Source organism: Ovis aries, chromosome 9 (genome assembly GCF_016772045.2).
Source record: "Ovis aries strain OAR_USU_Benz2616 breed Rambouillet chromosome 9, ARS-UI_Ramb_v3.0, whole genome shotgun sequence".
Taxonomy (NCBI): domain Eukaryota; kingdom Metazoa; phylum Chordata; class Mammalia; order Artiodactyla; family Bovidae; genus Ovis; species Ovis aries.
Window position 1 is genome coordinate 3,532,762 of NC_056062.1, and position 26,511 is coordinate 3,559,272.

Consider the following 26,511-nt stretch of genomic DNA (forward strand, 5'->3'; position numbering starts at 1 on the left):
ATATGTAAAGAGCTCAAAAACTGAGTTATAAATCATTTCAAATTCCTTAAGATATGCATGAATGTTAAATTTTATAGAAATCAGAAAAATTATTTCTACTATTACAGACATTTTGCAGTAAGCAATATTTAGGTAGAAACTGGTAGAAACATGTATGCTTTCACTGAAAACACAGCCATACTGTACCTGATTTCTTTCAGACATAAGAAAATCAATTCTTTCCCCAGGCAGCCCAAGTTCAATGTAAGTTTTTACTAATCGGAGATCTGCACTGTTACCTAGAAAATGAAGAAAACAGAAATTCTGTCTAAAGGACAAGATAAAGCAAAAGGTGCAGCACACATCCTCACAGGTTGCTAACCATTCTGAGGATAAGAGGAGGGCCTAAGTCAGCTGTGAAGAGACAAGGCCCTGTGCACCAGAACCCACTGTGTTCATGTCACGGCTGATCACCATCAGCAGACAATGTCCAACAGCCAACAGCCTGTGTCTTCAGAGGTCTGGATGTACGATGCTATCAACCCCTCATGCCCACTCCGGCTCCCCCTGTATCTGTCCCATGGTTAGCACATGCTGTGACCAATGGCGGCTGTGAGTGACCAACTGACCAACTTGTCACCATCACTCTCCGCATGAGCATGTAACCAAACTTGAGTGCATTTTCGATTTAATCTGTTGACTTTTTCTTTGGCAGTACTAGGTCAGACAAACAGAAATAAAAATCCATTTAAATAATCTAAAGTAGTTTAATTACTAACTTAAAAGATAGATATAAATATAAAATATTTATAATAGCTATCATACATAAATATAAATAATTAGTATATACATATATAATACATAAATATAAATAATTAGTACCTTTAAAAATTAGTTTAATGGCTTTTCAGTTAATTCTTTTGGCTTACTCAGGAATATACACATATTATCAATTGCTGAACTTTTACTTTATCCCTCTTTTTAGCTATGTCATGAACAGACAGAATTAACTGTTTTATTTCTGATTTTTAAAAGAAATGTCTCTAGCATCTCACTACTAGGTATATGTTTCCCATGAGCTGTAAGTATATATGCTTAATTACATTAATGAATTAGACTAGTGCTATTTAAGGTTTAAAGTTTGATGCTTACTTGTCATAACTGGAAATGAATATTGAATTTTATATTACTTGATTTACTAATATAGTATATTTTATTAACAAATTTCTTTATATTTACCTATCTTTGCATTCTGGGAATTAAATTATATTTGCTGTAGCTACTTTAATATATTGATTCATTTGCTGGAGGGTTTGGGGAGACATTTAATCAATTAATGAATTCATTTTTCTACAATGTTACTAGAGTCTTATTAAGTATATTTATGTTAGATTACTCCACTTTTTTTTGGAGTGTCAGTGTTACATCTTTTTCAGATTTAATAACAAGGTTAGGTTAACTTCAAGGAATAAAATAGGCTCCATTCCATCTTTTTTTCCTATTATTCTGGACCAATTTCTATAACATGGGATAGTGTTTCTTGGAAATTTCAAAGAGGACTATATCAGAGATTCTATTAAGCCAAGAAACTTTTCTTGGAGGATAATTCTTTGCAAATTTTATCAGGGGAAGAAAAGAGGTTAGTATTTGAGGCATTTTATTTCTTGGGTTGCAGTTTTTTTTTAATTAAAAATATCCAATTTAATGAGAATTTACTAGTTTAGACCTGTGGTGGCTCAGACAGTAAAGAGTCTGCCTGCAGTGAGGGAGACTGGAGTTGGATCCCTGTGTTGGGAAGATCCCCTGGAGAAGGAAATGGCAACCCACTCCAGTATTCTGGCCTGGAAATCCCATGGACAGAGGAGTCTGGCAGGAGTCTACAGAGTCTGTGGAGTCGCAAAGAATCGGACACGACTGGGAGACTTCACTTGAGCATTTTTATAATCCATAAAACCTTTTGTTACTTTGCTATTACAGAATCACATTATAACACAGCCCACTCCAGTATTCTTGCCTGGAAAATACCATGGACAGAGGAGCCTGGCAGGCTACAGTCCATGGGGTCGCAAAGAGTCGGATACGACTGAGCGACTTCACTTGACTTGACTCTGCTAGTCTAGAGATATCTGGTATCTTCTAACGCAGTTCCTAACCAAGAATAACCAAAATAGCTGTCTTAAAATTAGAGCAAGTAAAAACAGGTATTAACAATTTAAATTATACTCTAATTAATCAGTGAATCTTTTATTCTTAGGTATTGATTTTTCTCATCCATAAAGTTTAAAGCACCAAGTTAGACATTAGCAGAAAGACAACCAAAGGGAGACAAAATGATTGCCATGAATGACAGCTAATGCAAATAACAGTAAGAGAGCAGACAGAAAAACCCCAAGTTAATATAAGCAAAATGTCGGCATGTGGATATCAATTCCAAGGAAAATTTGCTTTAAAAAAATCTAATATTATTCTCAGCAAAATTAAACATACCTCTGCTTTAGAATGTATTTAAGATAATAATTAATATCAGCAATTTAGAAATCTTTCTTCAGGTCAATGATTAAATAGAACCAAACGAGATCTACTAGGAAAAGAAGATATTGAGTTGGTACAGGTTATATCCACAGATGTTACACACCATCTAGGCCGTGCACACAGACAATGAGATGCACTCCATTTTCACAATGGTCCTCCTCCTCCTCCTCCACGCAAAAATAAGGGACTGAAGATGCCAGCAGAGGAACATCGCTGTACATGAACCCGGGGAGTTTAAGTTGCTTCAATTCATCTTTTGCCTGAAGGAAGCTAGAGCAAAATGTTATAAAAGATATTCTTTACTAAGAATTACATTCAGTTTTTAGAAACAAAAAGATAATCTGCTGAATTTAGAGAACTACAGAAAAGGAAACCCAGAAATATTTGGTTTTGAAATACTGAAATATGTGGGATCACCTAAATGATTTAGAAATTACACAGTGATTTTCTTTACTAGGGCTTCCCTGGTGGCTCAGCTCATAAAGAATCTGCCTGCAATGCAGGAGACCTGGGTTCAATCCCTGTTTTTTAGTACATACTCTGATCAAATACAATGAGTAATTACACGCTGACGTCACTTAAAATATTCTTTTAAATTTGAAATCCACTAGAAAATATTAGGAATGGAGTTATGCTTTTTACAGAACTTTATATTGTATGCATAGAAAAGCTGGGAGAAGTACCACGAAGAGTAACAGTCTGATGCTGATCCTGTGACCAAATCTTACCCTCCTTGCTCCTTTTTGTGCTATATGTACTTAGTCACTCAGTCATGTCCGACTCTTTGCGACCCTATGGACTATAGCCTGCCAGACTCCTCTGTCCATGAGGACTCTCCAGGCAAGAATAGTGGAGTGGGTTACCATGCCCTCCTCCAGGGGAATTTCCCGACCCAAGTTTTGAACCAGGGTCTCCTGCATTGCAGGCAAATTCTTTACCAGCTGAGCTACCTGGGAAGTCCCTTGCTCCTTTTTAATCTTACATAAATGGGAAAAAAGGCACTATTCTACACAGTGTACTGGTGAGAACGGCAGGTATTATATTTAGTAGATTAAGTTATTTGTATTTTTCTCTAAAAATATCAGTAAAAAGGAATAGAACTAAGGGGGGATGTGATTAAATAAAATTGGCACAAACATATCTATTCAACTTGGGGATTGAGAACATGAAAAATTAAGAACTATTTTAATATTATATCATTTGGGCTGATGAAAGTAAAACTCAAGTAAGCTGCTGAACACTAAACTGAGGGGGACACACTGGGTGAGGAATACTGCTTTCATGTTTGATTCAGAAAGAGACTGAGCTGCCAGGAGGTGGAACAACCTTTAACTTCCTAGCACATCTGTCCTTGTTTAGTCACTCTGTGTCCAGTTCTTTGTAAACCCATGGACTATAGCCTGCCAGGCTCCTCTGTCCATGAGATTTCTCAGGGAATACTGGAGTGGTTTGCCATTTCCTTCTCCAGGGGATCTCCTGGACCCGAGGATTGAACCTGTGTTTCCTGCACTGGTAAGTGGATTCTTCACTGCTGAGCTACCAGGGAAGCCCCCTCCTAGCACATTATAATTCAGTAGGCTCTTCTCACCTGGTTCAAAATTGGGAATGACGTATGTCAAGGCTATATATTGTCACCCTGCTTATTTAGCTTCTATGCCGAGTACAACATGCAAAATGCCGGGCTGGATGAAGGACAAGCTGGAATTAAGATTGCTGGGAAAATATCCATATCCTCAGATATGCCGATGACATCACCCTTACAGCATAAAGTGAAAAGGAACTAAAAAGTCTCTTGATGAAGGCAAAAGAGAGTGAAAAAACTGGCTTAAAACTCAACATTCAAAAAACTAAGATCATGGCATCCAGTCCCATCACTTCAAGGCAAACAGATGGGGAAACAATGAAAATAGTGACAGACTTTATTTTATTGGGCTCCAAAATCACTGCAGATGGTGACTGCAGCCATGAAATTAAAAGATGTTTGCTTGTTGGAAGAAAAACTATGACAAATCTAGACAGCAATATTAAGAAGCAAAGACATCACTTTGCCGACTAAGGTCTGTAAAGTCATATATGGCTGTGAGAATTGGACCATAAAGAAGGCTGAGCACTGAAGAATTGATGCTTTCCAACTGTAGAGCTGGAAAAGATTCTTGAGAGTCCCTTCCAAGAGGTGAAATCAATCAATCCTAAAGGAAATCAACCCTGACTATTCCTTGGAGGACTAATGTTGAAGCTGAAGCTTTGATACCCAGGCCACTTGATGCAAAGAGCCAACTCACTGGAAAATAACCTGAAGCTGGGAAAGATTGAAGGCGAGAGAAGGGGACGACAGAGGATGAGATGGTTGGTTGGCATCACCAACTCAATGGACATGAGTTTGAGCAAACTCTGGAAGATCACGAAGGACAGGGAAGCCTGGCATGGTGTAGTCCGTGGGGTCACAAAGAGTTGGACATGGCTGAGTGATTGAATAACAATAAATTCTCATCTTAGTGGGTTCACTAGCTGTAGGCGCCATGGATCTCACTTATGTGCACATATCAGAATAATCTGGGAACTTAAAAAGCCACAGTAGACAAACCTAGACATTTTACTCTAGGGATTACAATTCCATTTGGAGTAAGGTAGTAGACAACTGTGCCATACTAGTAAATCTATGCCATCTTCAAATTTTTCTGGATTTTTTTTTAACTGGACCATTAAATCTCAATTCTGGAACCACTGACTTAGCTGAGGCAATCTGAGTCTGGTAGGCTGACGAAGTTTCTAGTAATTATCTAATGCTGTCCTTAATTGTTAGATGTCCTTATAAAACCTAAGTCTGGGAGTAAATGGGGGAGAAATGATGGGGAAAAAAGGGTTTTAAGCTCAACTATTCCACACTTTTACCACACAACTACCGATGAAAAGTTATATCAGGGATGTGTAGCCTATAGAACAGGACAATCATACAGGAACCTACAGGTCTGTCTCAGGCAGCATACTGAGTTCACTTCTCCATTTTGGACAACTAATCAAAGAAATACTTTCTGTATTACAGAAGTCAGAGAATGTGAAATATGCATGTTTCCAGAGAAAGATATACACGTTCCCTCTCTGGCAGCACGTGCCATCGCACTCCACTACTTACGCTTGTATCTGAGGCTTTGGCGAGTTTTCGTACCAGGACAGCGACGAGGTGCAGCTGTGGGAGGCGCTGCTCGGCTGCTTGGTAACAGCATCACACTTACTCTTAGAAGAGTACTTAACGCCACAAGGGGACTCTCGTGGTGCAGACGGGAAGGACAGACAGCCAGAAGTACAGACAGTAGGCACGGTGATGCCATCCCTCAGATAGTCGCCGGCCAGCCTTTCAGACTTGGCAAGTCTTTCTTCTCCCAGGTCAGCTCCGTCTGCACAGTGGGCATCTCCTGCAGCCTCCAGAGCGGAATAATCTGCCTCCTCATAATACCCGTTTTGAACCATTTGTTGATCCTGCTCTTCCTCTTCCTCATCTTTACCCTGATCCCGCTGAGGACTACTCATTTCTTTTCCAGAAGTTTCTTTCTGAGGGCTAACTGAATGGCTGTAGCTAATAGCGCACATGTCAGAAACATCTGTACTGCTTTGACAGCCAAAATAATTTTCCACAAGCCCTTGCTTTACCATATCAGGACTGGCTGAAAAAGCATCACCTGTACTCAGGTAAGTTTCATCTTTAACTGCAGGGGCTTCTGAACACATTTGTTTGGGATTTAATGCATCGCTGTTTTTTCTTTTCACAGTTCTATCTCCACTGCTATCTGCCCTGGTGGAAACGGAACCTGAAATGACACAAGGGGTGCCTGAACAAGCCAGTTCTGAACTTAATGGAACTGTGGTTCCTACAGAGTCACTGGATTTATCAGGACTCTGGGAGTCTTTACACACAGTGTCCAAGTTAGGTTTGGAGCTGCAACTATTTTTCACATCACTGGAAGTATCTTCATCTGAAAAAGCAAATTGTAAAGGGTCTTTAGTGCTTGAATTTAAGGAATGTATTTCTATAGTTTCACTGTCCGAATGCCCTGAAAATATGACACTCTGCTGCTGCAAAATAATACTTGACTTTTTCCTATCGTCACATTTTGGCACATCAGTTGTTCCTAGATTTAACACAGTTTTGCTATCACTTAGGTGACATTCAGATACAGCAGATTTCTTAGGATTTTCATCAGGTGACAGCTCGTCATCAGAAGGCAGAGAATTTATGGAGGTTAAGGACGACTGGATCTCACTGAAAGCACTTGTACTCTCAGTACAGTGACTGCCTAGTGAAAACTTTACATTACAGTCAGGCTTCATCAAAAGCTGAGGAAATAACCTCTCACTGATGTAAAGACCCTGCCCTGGTACAGTTTCAAAGACTATGTCAGGGTTTGGATGTGCTGCAACAGAACTTGGTTCACTTTCCACACCTGAGTCTGAGAACCGAGATGAGGCACACGTGGCACTAATGTCCGGTAACTTAATGGCATCTCCACTCACTACAAGGTGGTATTCTCTTGTAGAAGTAGGTTGATTATTTCTTAACTTAGCTAATGATTCTCCGACAGAACGACACTTAGCTTCCTGCAAAGCTTCCTTTTCAAGTGTTATTTCCATAGGTTTAGATTTACTGTTAGAGTCTAAGGACTCAAAGTTGGGCAGTTGTAAATTATCCACAAATATTTCATCTTGTTGAAGCTCTGTCCAAGGTCCTATTTTAATAGTTACTTTCTCTCCACTGAAACAGTCTTTATTACACGGCTTAACTTCAATTGTCCTAACTCCTGAAGTGGGGGCAGACTGACGATCATGGCAATCGTCTGATGAGCTTCTGGATGCCACACTGTGTTCCACTTGTGCAATTTCACTATCATCCTGGGAGATACCAAGTTTACCTGAAATGGACAAATTTGCACAAACATTTAGGCTGCCAGAGTTCAAAGGATCAAACAGGTCTGGTTGCATATTTTCAATATCTGGAGACTTTTGTTCAGTTCTTTCTGTATTAGCTGGCAAATAGCTAGCTTCCTTTTGACTTGTCTGTCTGATGTAGGTCTTTGGATCAAAATTATATCCATATATTGTGGGGTCCAGACCTTCCTTCTGCCTATGTGTAGGGTTGCCTTCAAAGCTTTTAAAGAGATCATTTGATGCTGTATTTTTCAAGCATTTGTAGCCTACCAAAACCACCAAATCCTTAGAGTTCTGTTTTATTAATTTTTTTGTGTTTTCAGGTTTCATTGTTTTCATGAGCTTAGTAACCTTAACCTTGGATTTATTTGATTCTTCATTCTTTCCTTTTAGAGACTTTGTTAGCTGCTTTTCACCTTCTGTAGACCAAACACTGGAGGTCCCAGCAGGTCTGACTTTCAACTCTGGGCTGGAAAGTCCAGCTAGAGCGCTTTCTTCAGTCTCACATTTATCCATTCTACTGGACTCTGATCTCTGAAGACTCTGAATTCCCATCCAGGGTGCATCTAAGTCTTTTATCCAAAGAAAAAGAAATTCAGATTTAAGACAAGGTGTAAGAACTTATATGATTAAGACTACTTTTTCTGACTATAACTTTCTAATATCCTCAAAAATAAATAAAACTGGAGGTGGAAAAAAGTCCCACATTAAGGAATGGCTTTATGTATAGTAGGTAGAATATACTGCCAATGACACATAGCTTACATATTATAGTTAGATTACACTTACCTTCAGTAACTGAATCTAAATACCTATCTTCAAAGATAATAGGTAACGAATTGAGATCTCCATCTAATTCACTACATTCAATAGGCAGGGGTGGGAGAGAGCTGCAGAAGGAAGTGTTTTTGATAGCGGTGCACATCTGGAGATGACTCTGAGCACTGAAAAACATGTCTCACATCAGACTGCAACCGAGATAATCTCACCAGCTCCACCTCATAGTCCCCCAGGCACCATCCCCTCATCAGTCGTACGCTCCCCACCACTCAAGACACAAGCACCTGACAAAGGAGTTCCTTGCTCAAGAGATAAAAACTGCTACAATGAAAATTATTGACTTATAAAAATTATGGTTTACTGACAAATGTTATTTCAAAGTGCTTTATCTGTACTCAATATATATGCACTTCTAATTAGCTGAGAACATCATAGAAGAGAAAGACCAAAAGCTCAAATGCCTACTAATGATTTGATGATAATGTTGAAAAAGTGTTCCGTTCCTACTGCTTACTTAACATATACTGATAAACACAACAGCTATTTTTAAAAAGGTATATACTTTTCTAATATAAAAGATTTTTTAAAAAACTTTTTCTTATGAAAAATTTCCTAAACAAATCAAAGTACACAGAATAGCATAATAATCCCGTCAGCTTCAACAATGAGGATTTTCCTTCTTGCTTTGTCTGGACCTCCACTCACACACCCTATGATTATTTACAGTTCTCTTTTGTGGTACAGTTCACAGGCACTGAAACAAATACACCTTAGCTGTATGGTTCTGATAAGTGGACACACAATCAGAACATTTCCACCTGTCTAGAGAGTATTCTGTCATCCCAGGCAAACTCTCAGCCCAAGTCAACACCAAGACAACCATGGTCCTGACTTTTACTTCACCTTAGTTTTATGTGTTCCAGAACTTCACATAAACAGAATCATATATAATTTATTCTTTTATGTCTCACTTCTTTTCACTCAGCATAATGTCCTCAAAATATTCTTTAAAGCCAAAGAAAACCAGATCTAAAAATACTCAGTAAGGAAAAAGGAAGGCATCTACTCTGGATATTTGAATTATAAATCTTTTACATAACGGCAAGAAGTGCCAATCAGACTACTTTTGAGAACCTGCAATACATAATCGTAAATGTAAGAGATTCTGACCTGTGAAAATAGAGATACAACTAGATGACCAAATGGAAGGCTGGAGCCAGGGCCTTGTGGGATGGGTAGATCTCATGTGTGGGATGGGATAATAGTGCAATGTGATCCTTTACGGAAGGCAGGGGTCTTTTGTGAAGCAATTCACAAGATTAAACACATCTGACTAAACAGGAGATTTCTGAACTTCAAATTCTCATTTCTTTTGCTGTAAATATTGTATATTCCATCATGATAAATTCTGAGATGATATCTTATATAAAAGGAAACAAAATCAGTTAAGCTTTGGATTTGTGCTACTCACTGAAGTTCCTGGTATGCAATGGCAGCTTCTCTTGGATGTTCAAAACAAAAGAAGGCCTCAGAAAACCTGCGCACCTGAAAAATTTCAAAAGGTAGTATGAATAACACGAAGCATCTAATAAGTCATGAGGTTTTAGGTGGTAGGAAGAAAAACACCCTCCGCAAGGGCCCCCATAACCGCCCCCATAACCACCCCCATGAAGATTAACCTCTCTCCTCAGTGTTGCCAAACCTCTGTATGTTGGTACTTACTGCATGAGTTAAAAGAAAGAACAGAATGCAGAGTAAGAAACTTCGGCTTACATTATGGATTCACCATTCATCCTCCTTGAAGATGGGGATTCTGTCCCTCACACCAAGAAGAGTGCCCAGCACACGAAAAAATACTAGGACCACCTAGCTCCTGCTCCATGCTATGTGCCAGGCAGCCCAGGACACATCAGGTGAGCTGATGGGTGGACTCACTGACACTGTGACCTCAGGCATTTCACCTTAGGAGCCTCGATGACTTGCTTTCAATTACACTTAATACTTAGTCTACATACGGGGTTATTGTGAAGAGTAAGCATAATTACATGTTTGATATTTCTTTTTTAAACTGGAAGGTATATGTAAATATAAGCTATGACAATTACTATTGTAGCATTCACCACATTTTTCCTTAAAATAATTGTTTATGTGAATTGTCTCCCCTCTTAATGTGTGATATTCTTTAGAGTAGGAGCTATGTTTGGGATGATCTTTGCTATCTATCTAAAATATATCTTGGTATGTTATAAAAGCAAGTGCTTCATAAATACTGGTCAAATCTAGTTGAGTATTTCTTCCATCATAGTCGTATTTTGACCTTTTCATTTCTAATTATTCAAAGGCTTTGTCAGCTACGGACAGCAACTGAAGCACCAGTAAGGGCACGGAAAATATATTTTGTTTGAAGGGTACGTGGGAGAGAGAGAAATCAGATTATAGCTAGGAATTACATTACACTGAAACTTTTTTCTAAAGGGAAAGAAGACTTGAGGTTCTTTGGTTTTAAATACACCGTGAATTGGAGAAATGCTTTATTCGTCATCAAGATACAGCCAGTTAAGTTTCTGATTTCCTCAGCCTATCTCCCTGAGTTGGTGAGACAGGATCTTCAGAGGGACAAGCGGAGGCATCTGTGAGGGAAGGATGTAACTGTGTCTTCACTTCAAATGCTGCAACTGCCACTTCTTGCTCTCCAACACTAGCGGAGAGATAAGGAAAACCATTTGCCTGTCTGTCAGAGAGGTTTTCCTGAGGGCTATAAAGTGTGAAGAAATCCAGCCTGAAGTGATCTGCGGCTGCAGCTGGGCCTGCCTTCTCAGACTCCTACGATAAGAGCCATCATTTCTGGACAGCAGCCACCCTCATAAGCTCTATGCTAAGCACTTTACTTTTTTATTCTTTGATTTAAACCATATGAAAACCCTATGAAGTGAACATATTTTCATTTAACAACTGAGAAAACAGGCAGAAAGAAGTTAATTACTTGGCCAAGACAACAGAGCTGGCCCGTGACATACCTGGGTTTTCAAATAAGGGCTCGAGAAAAAGCGTTGTCTTGTGCTCCAACCACTGAGCTCTTCCCTTCTGCATTAAGAATCCCTATTGCCAGCAAGTCTTTTCTTCCCTTTCCTCTCTGAGCCCAGATGGAAGTTCTGGTCTAAACTTTCTCCTGCCCTGATTTTCATGCAGTGGCAACACGTGATGAATAAGGCTGGTGACTATACTGAGGCCATGACTAAGGCATCACTGCCACCTGACGGCAACACAGCTTAGTTCTGGGCAAAAGGCATTCATAGAAAAAATGTTAAATTTACAAATTAAAACTCAGGATATGAGTAATAGATATTAATACTCTGGTATACATAGTTGTGGGCATCCCAGGTGGCCCTAGTGGTAAAGAACCCACCTACCAATGTGGGAGACATTAGAGATGCAGGTTTGATCCCTGGGTCAGGAAGATCCCCTGGAGGAGGGCATGGCAACCCACTTCAGTATTTTTGCCTGGAGAATCCCATGGGCAGAGGAGCCTGGTGGGCTACAGTCCATGGGGTCACAAAGAGTCGGACACAACTAAAGTGACTTAGCATGCATACATGATTGTAAAAGAAGTTTTGAGTATGTACCCTAAAGAACCTACTCATTTGGAAACATCAACTAGTCAAATTTAACCAGGAAGTTAAAAAAAAAAAATAGCCTTCAAGGGTTCAAAATGGGTGTTTATAGTGCTTTACAGAATTAAATGTTTATCTGTGTTCATCCTGATATGTTGCTTATAGTGCTAAATAATGTTTATCATGATAATTTTAACTAGTATTTGTTATCAGTGTAACTATGTTTATTACAGTTATTAAAATTAATTATAAAGTAAATTATTTTATTAAATATTATTCAATAAATAATTGAATATTTGTTATTAAATATAATATATTATATTAAACAGAATTATTCAATAAATATTTAGCAAATAATTATTAAAATATACTTTATCAAATATATTATTAAATATAATACTTATATTTTATATTACTAAATATCATATTTCACTAATTTTAAATTATTAAAACATTATTTATTAAATAGAATATGTTTATTATCATAAATGTAATACTGTATTAAATATGACATTTACATAATTTTATATCAAAATATACTTTAATATACATTATTATTAAAACATATTATTAAAAATAATTTTATACATCCACATCCAAGAAAGAGTCTAATTATTAGTGTAGAGTCTAAATATGTGATGTATTATTTATGTTGCTTTGAAGAAAAAACACATCTCACAAATGTTTACTGAACAATATTCTTTGCATTCTTGCATTGTGCTCACAGTAGGATACTTTAGAGTCCACTTTTTATACAAAATTGATTTATGCTTACTATTAGATACAATTTTAAGTTACCTGGTTTCCCATTCCACAGTACATTAAAAGAGCAAATGAACCAAGGGAAAAGGAGAGTTACAGAATATAGATTGTGTACAGAGGCATTAAGTGTATGTAAGTATATGAGCCAAAAGAAACTTGATGCTGAAACAAAAATGCCTCCCTACACAAGGTGCATAATGATAACTAACTCATTTTCAAAAGGCTAACTTAGGTTCCGTACACTCTACTTCAGAAGGTAGGGAACCATGAGGCACATTACAAAGTTTCCATGTAAAATGTTCAGAAATAATTTAAGAAAAAATTAGCCCTTTAAAAAGCACATATTGGATAAAAACAAAGTTCACTTTTGGTTAGACTTATTTCCTGAAAACCCCTTCATGGATTACTGCCTCGTCATGGTGAAGAGGCTTGTGTCTAACTCAGTGACGATATGAGGCATGCCAAGCACGGCCACCGAAGATGGACAGGTCACAGTGGAGGGTTCTGACAAAATGTGATACACCGGAGGAGGGAATGGTAAACCACCCCAGTATACCTGCCGTGAAAACCCCATGAACTGTACAAAATGGCAAAAAGATATGACACCAGAAGATGAGTCCCCTAGGTCTGAAGCTGTCCAATATGCTACTGGGAAAGAGCAGAGGACACCTACTAATAGCTCCAGAAAGAACGAAGCAGCAGGGCCAAAGTGGGAACAACACTCAGCTGTGAATGTGCCTGCTGATCAAAGTAGAATCCGATGCTGTAAAGAACAGTATTGTATAGGAACCTGGAAAGTTAGGTCCAAGAATCAAGGGAAACTGGACGTGGTCAAGTAGGAGATGACAAGAGTAAATAAACACTGAGATCTTAGGAATCAGTGAACTAAAATGGACAGAAATAGATGACTTTAAGTCAGATGACCATTATATCTACTACTGTGGGCAAGAATCCCATAGAAGTAATGGAGTAACCCTCATAATCAACAAAAGAGTTTGAAATGCAGCACTTGGGTGCAATCTCAAAAACAACAGCATGATGTCTGTTTGTTTCCAAGGCAAACCATTCAACATCACAGTAATTCAAGTCTCTGCCACAACCACTGATGCTGAAGAAACTGAAGGTTGATCAATTCTATGAAGACCTAGAAGACCTCCTAGAATTAATGCCAAAAAAAGATGTCCTATTCATCACAGGGATTGCGAAGAGTTGGACACGACTGAGTGGCTAAGCACAGCACAGCATTTATCATAGGGGATTGGAATGCAAAAGTAGGAAGTTTTGCATGGACTTGCCTGGAATAACAGGCAAGTTTCCCCTTGGAGTACAAAATGAAGCAGGCAAAGGCTAACAGAATTCTCCCAAGAGAATGCACTGGTCATAGCAAATACTCTTTTTCAACAACACAAGAGATGATTTATACATGGACATCACCAAATAGTCAATGAGAAAATCAGATTGATTACATTCTTTGTAGCAGAAGAAGCTCTGTATAGTTAGCAAAAACAAGACCTGGAGCTGACTGTGGCTCAGATCATAAGCTTCTCATAGAAAAATTCAGGCTTAAACTAAAGAAAGCAGGGAAAACTGCTAGGACAGCAAGGCACAACTTAAATCAAACCACCTATGAATATACAGTGGAGGTGACGAATAGATTCAAGGGACTACATCTAGTAAACAGAGTGCCTAAAGAACCATGGATAGAGGTCTGTAATATTGTACAGGAGGCAGCGAACAAAACCAACCCAAAGAAAAAGAAAAGCAAGAAGGCCAAGTGGTTGTCTGAGGAGGCTTTACAAATAGCTGAAGAAAGATAAATGAGAAGCAAGGGAGGAAGGAAAATGTAAACCCAACTAAAGGAAGAGTTCCAGAGAATAGCAAGGAGAGACAAGAAAGCCTTCTATGAACAATGAAAACAAATGGAGGAAAACACCAGAAGGGGAAAGACTAGAGATCTCTTTAAGAAAATTAGAAATATCAAAGGAACACTTCATCCAAAGATGGGCACAATAAAGGACAGAAACAGTTAAGGCCTAATAGAAGCAAAGAGACCAAGAAGAGATGGAAAGAATACCCAGAAGAACTGTACAAAAAATATCTCAATGATCTGGATAACCGTGATGGTGTGGTCATTCACCTACAGGAAGACATTCTGGAGTGTAAAGTCAAGTGGACCTTAGGAAGCACTGCTTAGGAAGCACTAACTGTCAATAAAGTTAGTGGAGATGATGGAATTCCAGCAGAGCCATTTAAAATCCTAAAAGATGTTGCTATCAGAGTGCTGCACTCAATATGTCAGCAAATTTGGAAAACCCAGCAGTGGCCGCAAAACTGGAAAAGATCAATCCTCATCCCAATTAGCAAGAAGGGCAGTACTAGAGACAATTGCACTCGTATCCAATGCTACTAAGGTTATGCTCAAAATCCTGCATGCTAGGCTTCAGCATTATATGAACTAAGAACTTCCAGATGTCCAAACTGGGTTTAGAAAAGGGGAACCAGAGATCAAATTGTCAACATTTGCTGGATCACAGAGAAAGCAAGGGAATTCCAGAAAAAAAATCTACCTCTGTTTCATTGACTACACTAAAGCCTCTGACTGCGTGGATCATAACATACTGTGTTAGAGAGATGGAAATACCAGACCACCTTATACCTGTCTCCTGAAAAACCTGTATGCTGGTCAAGAAGCAACAGTGAGAACTTTGTATGGAACAACCAACTGCTTCAGGATTGAGAAAGGAGTATAACGAGGCTGTTTACTATCACTCTGTTTACTTAGTTTATACATAAAGTGCATCATGAGACATGCTGGGCTGGATGAGGTACAAGGCGGAATCAAGATTGCTGGCAGAAATACCAACAACCTCAGATATGTGGATGATACCACTCTAATGACAGAAAGAGAAGAGGAACTAAAGAAACTCTTGATAAGGGTGAAGGAAGAGAGTGAAAAAGCCAGCTTAAAACTAAATATTAAAAAAACTAAGATCATGGCATCTGGTCCCATTACTTCACAGCAAATTAGAAGGGGAAAGGTGGAAGCAGTGACAGATATCCTCTTCTTGGGCTCTAAAATCACTGTGGATGGTGACTGCAGCCATGAAATCAGAAGACAGCTGCTCCTTGGCAGGAAAGCTATAACAAACCTACACAGTGTGTTAAAAAACAAAGACATCACTTTGCCAATAAAAGTCTGTATAGTCAAGGCTATGGTCTTTCTAGTAGTTACATACAGTTGTGAGAGCTGGACCATAAAAATGGCTGAGTCCAAAGAATTGATGCTTTCAAACTGTGGTGCTGGAGAAGACTCTTGAGAGTCCCCTGGACAACAAGGAGATAAAACCAGTCAATCCTAAAGAAAATTAACCCTGAATTTCATTGGAAGGACTGATGCTGAAGCTGAAGCTCCATTACTTTCACCACCTGATTAGAACAGCCGACTCATTGAAAAAGACACTGATGCTGGGAAAGACTGAAGGCAGAAGAGAGTGACAGAGAATGGAATGGTTGGATGGTATCACTGACTCAATGGACATGAGTCTGAACAAGCTCTGGGAGATGGTGAAGAACAGGTAAGCCTGGTGTGCTGCACTCCATGGGGTCGCAAAGAGTGGGACGTGACTGAGCGACTGAACATTTACATATGTGTATGTGTGTGTGTATTATCAATGGATATTACTCAGCCATAGAAAGAATGAAATAATGCCACTTGCAGAAACATGGATGCACCCCCGTATCACACTAAGTGAAGTAAGTCACAGAGAAAGACAAATACCCTATGATATCACTTATATGTGGAATCTAAAATGACACAAATGAATTTATCTGTGAAACAGACTCACAGAGAACAGACTTGTGGCTGTCAAGGAGGAGGAGGACAGGAGGTGGGAAGAACTGGGAGTCTGGGATTCACAGAGGCAAACTATTATACACAGAACAGATAAACAACAAGGGCCTACTGTATGGCACAGGGAACAATATTCAATATCCTGTGATAAACCATAACGGAAACGGAAAACAAACAGGAACCAAAACAAAAATGTACTCTTTCCACAGGCAGATACAACCTGCCTCGAGGGAAGACAGGCTAGATTTCAGTTTCCACTCCCCCTAGCAGAATCCTCTTATTTAGGGAAAGGCCTAACACTGTTCTCAGGGGACACAGTGGTAAAGAATCTGCCTGCCAAGCAGGAGACACACGTTTGATCCCTCAATCAGGAAGATCCCCTGGAGAAGGAAATGGCAACCTATTCTAGTATTCTTGCCTGGGAAATCCCACAAAAGAGGAGTATGGTGGGCTACAGTCCACGGGGTAGCAAAGAGTCAGACGTGACTTGGTGACTAAACCACCACTACCACCCAAACGTTAATCAATTAGAGAACTTAAAAAATTCTAGCCATGTCTGGGCCCCATTTAGCATTGGTAATTTTTACAGTTCCCAAGGTGACTCTAATACACAGCCAAAGTTGAAAAGCACTATTTAACTTCAGTGAGACCAGGACAGAGAAACTGGTATTGGATTGACTCTACTGGAAACAACTTACAAAACTGGACAAAATACATGGAGCAACTGCTTCAAGCCCTGAAGGATACCCACTGGATATGCAAAGAAGTGGGAAAATGTACCTTACAATCAGGAGATACAAGCAGTTTGTTGAAATAGACTCCACACTAACCCAGCTGCTAGAAATAGCAAGCAAGAATTAAAAAAAAAAATTAAAACTGAAGTTTTTTTAAAGAGCAGTTTTAGAGAAAAATTGATCAGAAAGTATAGAAAATTCCAATTATACACCAAGCACCCACGTTTTTCCTATTACTTGCGTCTTGTATTTGTTATAATTTGATGTTGTTGGTCAGTCGCTAAGTTGTGTCCCACTCTTTTGCGACTCCATGAATTGTAGCCTGCCAGGCTCCTCTGTCCATGGGGTCTCCCAGGCAAGAATACTGGAGTGGGTTGCCATTTCCTTCTCCAATAATTTGATGCATTTGTTATAACTGATGAACCAGTGTTGACACATCATCATCAACTAAAGTTCATCACTTCATTAAGGTTCACCCTTGGTATCGTGCATGGTATGGGCTCTGACAAACGTATAAAGACAAATACCTTCCATCACAATGTCACAGAGAACAGTTCCACTGTCCTAAAGATCTCTCGTGCTCTACCCATCTGACTCTCTCCCAATTTCCCTGAGCTCGTGGCAACTACTGATTATTTCTTTAGTTTTTCCTTTTCCAGAATGTCATACAGTTGGAATCATATAGTGGTAACTCTCTTCAGATTGGCTTCATTTAGCAAAAATAAATTATTAAGGTTTTTCTATGTCTTTTCATGGTTTGAGAGTGCATTTCTTTTTATTACTGAAAAAATTCCATTATATGGATAAACAAAGATTTATTCATTCATCTGATGAAGAACAGTTAATTAGTTCAAGTTTAGGCAATTATGAAAAAAGCTGCTATAATATATGTACAGGTTTTTGCATAGACCTAACTTTCAATTAATTTGGGAAAAAAATAAAAAAGCATGATAGCTGGATTGTAGTGTAAGAGTATGTTTGGATTTGTATGAAATTGCCAAACCATCTTCCAAACTGGCTGTACCATTTTGCATTCCCAACAGCAATGAATGAGAATTCCTGTTGGGTCCCCATCCTTATCAATATTTGGTGCTGTCAGTGTTTTTTATTTTAGTCATTCTTACAGGTGTGTATGGCATCTCTGATAATGTTAAGGTGAGAATCTTCTTTCCCCAAGTCAATGGCTAGAGAGGGCTAGAATTGGGTCCTCCAGGTCAGCTGGGCTCAGAAAGAGCTTCTGAGGAGGAAGGTCTTGTTAAGAAAGATAGAATGTTTTGAATGTATCTACAAATGACTATTTCCATCTCTCCCTGCATGAGGGGATTACTCTGATCATCATTATGCAAATCTGGTAGGATTCGAGCTAAAACTCATAGAAGTGTGGGTATCCCCTAAGATTGGGTCCTCTGGAGTTACTAACTCAAACTTGTCCAAACTGAGCCTCCAGAAATTTGTCAATTACAGTGTAAGTTCTGCTCCCCTGGTACTGGCTCCTGGTGACTTCTGTTCATGGATATGTTTCTGCTTTAGCAAGATGTGATTCTCTGTAATTGGCTATCTCTCTTTACAGTTCAGGTGAGATAGGCTGAAGTTTATCATGCAGCCTCAATTCTCAAATGGATATAAAAAGATGTGTTGACATTTGGTTTGTTCAGCTCTTTTTTTGTTGGTAGAAAGGAAGTGATGAAGTCCAAGTCTCTTACAAACCAGATCAGAAACCAGAACTCCAGGCAAGTACTTTTAGGCAATAATTATACACTACCAAATGACTGAGAGCAGCTGATCATAATGAAGGAAGAGATGAGGAACCTCAGCAGAAAAATGAAACCATTAAAAAAAATACCAAGGGGAAATTTTGGATGTAAGATAATAATGTCAGAAATGAAAATTTTATTAGATATAATTTAGACCAGATCAGACACTACAGAAATGAGTTAGTGAATTCAAAGATAGAATAACAAAAATTATTCACTCCAAACAACATAGAGAAAAAAAACTAAAGACCCCAAAATATCAAAAGTGTAACAAGTGATATGAGAGTGCCAGAGAGAGAGCAGAGGGAAAAACTGGGGCATAAAAAAATTTATAGTTATGGCTAAAATTTTGATAAAAATATCACACTGCAAATCTAGGAATTAAAGCAAACCCTAAGGAAGATAAATTAAGAAAATACAAGGCACATCAAAATTAAATAGCTAAAAAACAAAGATAAAGAGAAGATCCTAACAGCAGCTGAGAGAAAACAATGTAAATCAGTGTTCCCAACCTTTTGGGCAGCAGGGAGGGACAGGTTTAGTGGAAGACAATTTTCCCATGGAAGGGGGTGGTGGTGATGGTTTCCAGGTGATTCTCATAGGAGGAGCACACTCTAGATCCCTTGCAGGCACAGTTTCACAGTAGGGTTCCTGCTCCTATGAGAATCTAACGCCACTGCTGACCTGATAGGAGGTGGAGCTCAAGTGGTAATGTGAGTGATGGGGAGATGTAAACACAGCAGCAGCTCTGGTCACTCACTTGCCTCTCACCTGTTGTTGTGCAGCCCTGTCTGCGGCCCAGGGGTTGGGAACCCTGACATCAATGACTGATTTAATATCACAGAGTATGGAGGACAGATGATAACGGTATGTCTTTAAAATAGCAAAGCAGAGACGAAAAAAATGGCAACCCAGAATGCTGATTAAACAACCCTATGAATCAACATGACCCAAGTTAGATTTATAATATACTATACCTGTAAGTTTAGCAGGGTCATAGGATATAAAATCAATACGCAATAATCAATTGTACTTTTACAACTCTAGTAACAACCTTTAAAAAAATGAAATTAAAAGACCATTTATAACATCACATAATATAATGGCATAAAAGGGTTATAAATAAATAAAAGAGACTGAAAACTACAAAACACTTCTGAAAGAAATTAAAGACCTAAGTAAATGGGGAGCCAAGCCATGTTCACAGATTGGCTCAATATAACTAAGGGGAAAATTCTGTCTAAATTGATCTATAATTTTACTTAAACTGAAATGCCAGCATTATTTTTTTTCAGACTAAACTTTTTATTTTGTATTGGTTATAATATAGCCAATTAACAATGTTGTAGCAGTTTCAGGTTGGAGAAGGCAGTGGCACCCCACTCCAGCACTCTTGCCTGGAAAATCCCATGGATGGAGGAGCCTGGTAGGCTGCAGTCCATAGGGTCGCGAAGAGTCAGACACGACTTCACTTTCACTTTTCACTTTCATGCACTGGGATAAGGAAATGGCAACCCACTCCAGTGTTCTTGCCTGGAGAATCCCAGGGACGGCGGAGCCTGGTGGGCTGCCGTCTACGGGGTCGCACAGAGTCAGACATGACTGAAGCGACTTAGGAGCAGCAGTTTCAGGTGAACAGAGAAGGGAATCAGCCATCTATACACATGTATCCACTCTCCCCCAAACCTCCCTCCCAACCAGACTGGCATATAATGTTGAGTAGACTTCCATGTCCTTGTTGGTTACCCATTTTAAATATAGCAGTGTGTTCATGACCTTCCCAACTCCCTAACTATCCCTTCCTCCAGGCAACCATAAGTTTGTTTTCTAAATCTGTGAGTCTCTTTCTGTTTTGTAAGTAAGTTCATTTGTATCATTTGTTTTTAGATTCCACATATAAGGGATGCCATATGATATTTATCCTTCTCTGTCTGACTTACTTCACTCAGTATGACACTGTCTAGGTTCACCCATGTTGCTGCAAATGGCCTTATTTCATTCTTTTTAATGGAATAATATTTCATTGTATATACATACCACATCTTCTTTTTTTAAAAAATTAATTTATTTTAATTGGAGGCTAATTACTTTACAATATTGTGGTGGGTTTTGCCATACATTGACATGAATCAGCCATGGTTGTACATGTGTCCCCGATCCTGAACCCCCTGCCACCTCCCTCCCCATCCCATCCCTCAGGGTCATCCCAGTGCACCGACCTTGAGTACCATTTCATGCATCGAACTTGGACTGGTGATCTATTTCACATATGATAATATATATGTTTCAAAGCTATTCTCTCAAATCATCCCACCCTCGCATTCTCCCACAGAGTCCAAAAGTCTGTTCTTTGTATCTGTGTTTCTTTTGCTGTCTCATATATAGGGTCATTGTTACCATCTTTCTAAATTCCATATATACGCATTAATATACTGTATTGGTGTTTTTCTGACTTACTTCACTCGGTGTAATAGGCTCCAGTTTGGTCCACCTCATTAGAACCGATTCAAATGTGTTCTTTTTACAGCTGAGTAATAGTCCATTGTGTAGATGTAACACAGCTTTCTTATCCATTCGTCTGCTGATAGACATCTAGGTTGTTTCCATATCCTCGCTATTGTAAACAGTGCTGCAATGAACACTGGGGTACATGTGTTTCTTTCAATTCTGGTTTTCTCAGTGTGTATGCCCAGCAACACCACATCTTCTTTGTCCATTCCTCTGTCAATGGACATTTAGGTTGCTTCCATGTCTTGGCTATTGTAAACAGTGCTGCAATGAACACTGGAGTGCATATATCATTTCAAATCATGTTTTGCTCCTGATACATGCTGAGGAGGAGTGGGACTGCAGGGTCATACGCTAGTTCTATATTCCAGTTCAGTTGCTCAGTCGTGTCCGACTCTTTGCAACCCCAAGAATCACAGCACGCCAGTCCTCCCTGTCCATCACCATCTCCCTGAGTTCACTCAAACTCACGTCCATTGAGTCAGTGATGCCATCCAGCCATCTCATCCTCTGTCGTCCCCTTTTCCTCCTGTCCCCAATCTCTCCCAGCATCAGAGTCTTTTCCAATAGTAGCTCTATATTTAGTTTTTTAAGGAAACTTCATACTGTTCTCCATAGTGGCTATACCAATTTACATTCCCACCAACAGTGTAAGAGGGTTCCCTACTCTCCATGCCCTCCCCAGCATTTATTTTTTGTCAGTTTTTTGATGATAGCCATTCTGACCAGTGTGAGGTGGTATCTCACTGCAGCTTTGATTGGCATTTCCTTAATAACCAGCAGCATTGAACATCTCTTCATGAGTCTGCTGGCCATCTATATGTCCTCTTTGGAGAAATATCTATTCAGGTCTTCTGTCCATTTCTTGAGTGTTCTGTTGGTTTTGATGCTGTTAAGCATCACAAACTGTTTGTAAATCTGGAGATTAATCCCTTATCAGTTCAGTTCAGTTCAGTCGCTCAGTCGTGTCCGACTCTTTGTGACCCTATGAACCGCAGCACACCAGGCCACCCTGTCCATTACCAACCCCTGGAGTACACCCAAACTCACATCCGTTGAGTCGGTGATGCCATCCAGCCATCTCATCCTCAGTCGTCCCCTTCTCCTCCTGCCCCCAATCCCTCCCAGCATCAGTCTTTTCCAATGAATCAGCTCTTTGCATGAGGTGGCCAAAGTATTGGAGTTTCAGCTTCAGCATCAGTCCTTCCAATGAACACCCAGGACTGATCTCCTTTAGAATGGACTGGTTGGATCTCCTTGCAGTCCAAGGGACCCTCAAGAGTCTTCTCCACCACCACAGTTCAAAAGCATCAATTCTTCGGCGCTCAGCTTTCTTTATAGTCCAACTCTCACATCCATATATGACCACAGGAAAAACCACAGCCTTGACTAGATGGACCTTGGTTGGCAAAGTAATGTCTCTGCTTTTGAATATGCTGTCTAGGTTGGTCATAACTTTCCTTCCGAGGAGCAAGAGTCTTTTAATTTCATGGCTGCAATCACCATCTGCAGTGATTTTGGAGCCCAGAAAAATAAAGTCAGCCACTGTTTCTACTGTTCCCCATCTATTTCCCATGAAGTGATGGGACTGGATGCCATGATCTTTGTTTTCTGAATGCTGAGCTTTAAGTCAACTTGTTCACTCTCCTCTTTCATTTTCATCAAGAGGCTCTTTAGTTCTTCACTTTCTGCCGTAAGGGTGGTGTCATCTGCATATCTGAGGTTATTGATATTTCTCCTGGCAATCTTGATTCCAGCTTGTGCTTCCTCCAGCCCAGCATTTCTCATGATGTACTCTGCATATAAGTTAAATAAGCAGGGTAACAATATATAGTCTTGATGTACTCCTTTTCCTATTTGGAACCAGTCTGTTGTTCCATGTCCAGTTCTAACTACTGTTTCCTGACCTGCATACAGGTTTCTCAAGAGGCAGGTCAAGTGGTCTGGTATACTCATCTCTTTCAGAATTTTCCAGTTTATTGTGATCCACACAGTCAAAGGCTTTGGCATAGTCAATAAAGCAGAAATAGACGTTTTTCTGGAACTCTCTTGCTTTTTCAATGATCCAGCGGATGTTGGCGATTTGATCTCTGGTTCCTCTGCCTTTTCTAAAACCAGCTTGAACATCTGGAAGTTCACAGTTCATGTATTGCTGCAGCCTGGCTTGGAGAATTTTGAGCATTACTTTACTAGCGTGTGAGATGAGTGCAATTGTGTGGTAGTTTGAGCATTCCTTGGCATTGCCTTTCTTTGGGATTGGAATGAAAACTGACCTTTTCCAGTTCTGTGGCCACTGCTGAGTTTTCCATACTTGCTGGCATATTGAGTGCAACACTTTCAAAGGGTCATCTTTCAGGATTTGAAATAGCTCCACTGGAATTCCATCACCTCCACTAGCTCTGTTTGTAGTGATGCTTCCTAAGTCCCACTTGACTCCATATTTCAGGATGTCTGGCTCTAGCTGAGTGATCACACCATCGTGATTATCTCAGTCACATCATTTGCAAATATTTTCTCCCAATTTATGGGTTGTCTTTTCATTTTGTTTATTGTTTCCTTTGCTGTGCAAAAGTTTTTGAGTTTAAGTAGGTCCCATTTGTTTTTATTCCCATTATTCTGGGAAATGGACTGAAAAAGATACTGCTGTGATTTATGCCAGAGAGTGTTCTGCCTATGCTTTCCTCTAGGAGTTTTACAGTGTCTGATCTCACATTTAGGTCTTTAATCCATTTTGAGATTATCTTTGTATATGTTCTATACATATACAAAATGATCTAACTTCATTTTTTAAAATATGTATTGTCCAATTTTCCCAGCACCATTTGTTGAAGAGACTGTCTTTCCAACATACTTCATCATCAATTAACTGACCACAGGTGAATGGGGTTATTTCTGCATTTTCTATCCTGTTCCATTGATCTATATTTCTAGTTTTGTGCCAGTACCATACTGTTTTGATGACTGCGACTTTGTAGTATAGCCAGGGAGCCTGATTTCTCCAGCTCCGTTTTTTAAGCTTGCTTTGGCTATTTGGGATCTTTGTGCCTCCATACAAATTTTGATTTTTTTTTTTTTTGTTCTAGTTCTGTGAAAAATGCTATTGGTAACTTGATAGGGATTGTGTTGAATCTGTAGATTGCCTTGGGTACTATAGTCATTTTGACAATATTGATTCTTGCAATCCAAAAATATGGTGTATCTTCCCATCTGTTTATGTCTTCTTTGATTTCTTCCATCAGTATCTCACAGTTTTCAGAGTACAGGCTTTTTGTATCCTTAGGTAGATTTATCCCCAGGTATTTTATTCTTTTTGATGCAATGGTAAATGGAATTGCTTCCTGAATTTCTGATTTTTCATTGTTAGTGTAGGGAAATACAACAGATTTCTGTGTATTAATTTTCTAACCTGCAAATTTACCAAATTCATTGATGAGTTTTAGTAGTTTTCTGGTAGCATCTTTAGGATCTATGTATAGTATCATGTCATCTACAAATACTGATAGTTTAACTTCTTCTTTTCCAATTTAGATTCCCCTTACTTTTTCTTCTCTGATTACTATAGCTAGGACTTCCAAAACTATGTTGAATAAAAGAGGCGAGAGTGGACATTCTGGTCTTATTTCTGATCTTAGAGGGGATGCTGCCAGTTTTTCACTATTGAGTATGATGCTAGCTGTAGGTTTGTAGAATATGGTCTTTATTCTGTTGATTTATGTACCCTCTATGCCCACTTTCTGGAGTGTTTTTTTTTAAATCATAAATGGGTGCTGAATTTCATCAAAAGCTTTTCTAGCATCTACTGAAATGATCATATAGTTTTTATTCTTCAATTTGTTGATGTGGTATATTACCTTGATTGATTTGTGGATGTTGAAAAATGCTTGTATCACTGGGATGAATCCCACTTGATCACAGTGTAAGATCTTTTCAATGTACTGTGGGATACAGATTGCTAGTATTTTGTTGAGGATTTTCGCATCTATGTTCATCAGTGATACTGAATTATAATGTGTGTGTGTGTGTGGTATCTTTGGTTTTGGTTTCAGAGTGATGGTGGCCTCATAAAATGAGCTGGGGAGTTTTCCTTCCTCTGTGATTTTTTAGAACAGTTTCAGAAGGAGAGGTGTTAACTCTTCTCTAACCATTTGATAAAATTTACCTGTGAAGCTGTCAGGGCCTGGACTTTTGTTTGTTGGGAGGTTTTTTAAAACAGTTTCAATTTCAGTGCTTGAGATTGGTCTGTTCATGTTTTCTATTTCATCTTGGTTCAGTCTAAGGAGACTGTACCTTTCTAAGAACTTGTGCATGTCCTCTAGATTGTCCATTTCATTGGCATACAATTGTTCATAGTAGTCTCTTATGATCCTTGATATTTCTATGGAGTCAGTTGTAACTTCTCCTTTTTCATTTCTAATTTAATTGATTTGAATCCCCCCTCCCTTTTTTTTTCTTGGTTTCTGGCTAAAGGTTTATCAATTTTGCTTATCTTTTCAAAGAACAAACTTTTAGTTTCATTGATCTTTGAGATTTTTCTTTGTCTCTATTTCATTCATTTCTGCTCTAATTTTTATGATTTCCTTTCTTCTGTTAACCATAGGTTTGCTTTTTCTTCTTTCTCTAATTGTTTTAAGTATAAGGTTAGGTTGTTTGAGGTTTTTCTTGTTTCTTGAGGCAACTGCATATTGCCATAAACTTTCCACTTAGAACAGCTTTTGTTGCATCCCATAAGTTTTTGACCATTGTGCTTTCATTTTCATTTGTCTCTAAGTTTTTTTTTTTTAATTTCCTCTGAGTTTTTCAGTGATCCAATAGTTTCTGAGTAGCATATTGTTTAGCTGCTACGTATTTATGTTTTTAAGAGTATTTTCTTGTGATTTATTTCTAATCGCAGAGCTTTGTGACAGAAAAAATGATATAATTTCGATTTTGTAAATTTACCAAGACTTGTCTTGTGGCCCAGCATGTGGTCAATCCTGGAGAGTGTTCCATGTGCACTTGAGAAGAATGTAAAGTCTGCCACTTTTGGGTGAAACACTCTATAAATATTAATTAAATCCAACTGATTTAAACTGTCATTTAAG

At 38.9% G+C, this 26,511-nt stretch overlaps 1 protein-coding gene across 11 annotated transcripts in view; it reads right to left on the reverse strand.

Annotated features, from left to right (window-relative positions):
* Positions 1–26,511, reverse strand: part of FAM135A (family with sequence similarity 135 member A) — a 159,736-nt gene that overhangs the window by 22,923 nt on the left and 110,302 nt on the right. For 7 of the 11 annotated variants that reach the window (XM_042253843.2, XM_015097684.4, XM_042253841.2 and 4 more), the window contains 5 exons: positions 9,683–9,756; positions 8,221–8,375; positions 5,645–8,003; positions 2,615–2,781; positions 187–278 (listed from right to left, as the gene is read on the reverse strand). In XM_042253843.2, the coding sequence (XP_042109777.1) occupies positions 187–278; positions 2,615–2,781; positions 5,645–8,003; positions 8,221–8,375; positions 9,683–9,756 (2,847 nt within the window). The remainder of the gene's footprint in view (positions 1–186; positions 279–2,614; positions 2,782–5,644; positions 8,004–8,220; positions 8,376–9,682; positions 9,757–26,511) is intronic. The other 4 variants (XM_042253845.2, XM_042253844.2, XM_060419930.1 and 1 more) reach the window with 1 other exon arrangement.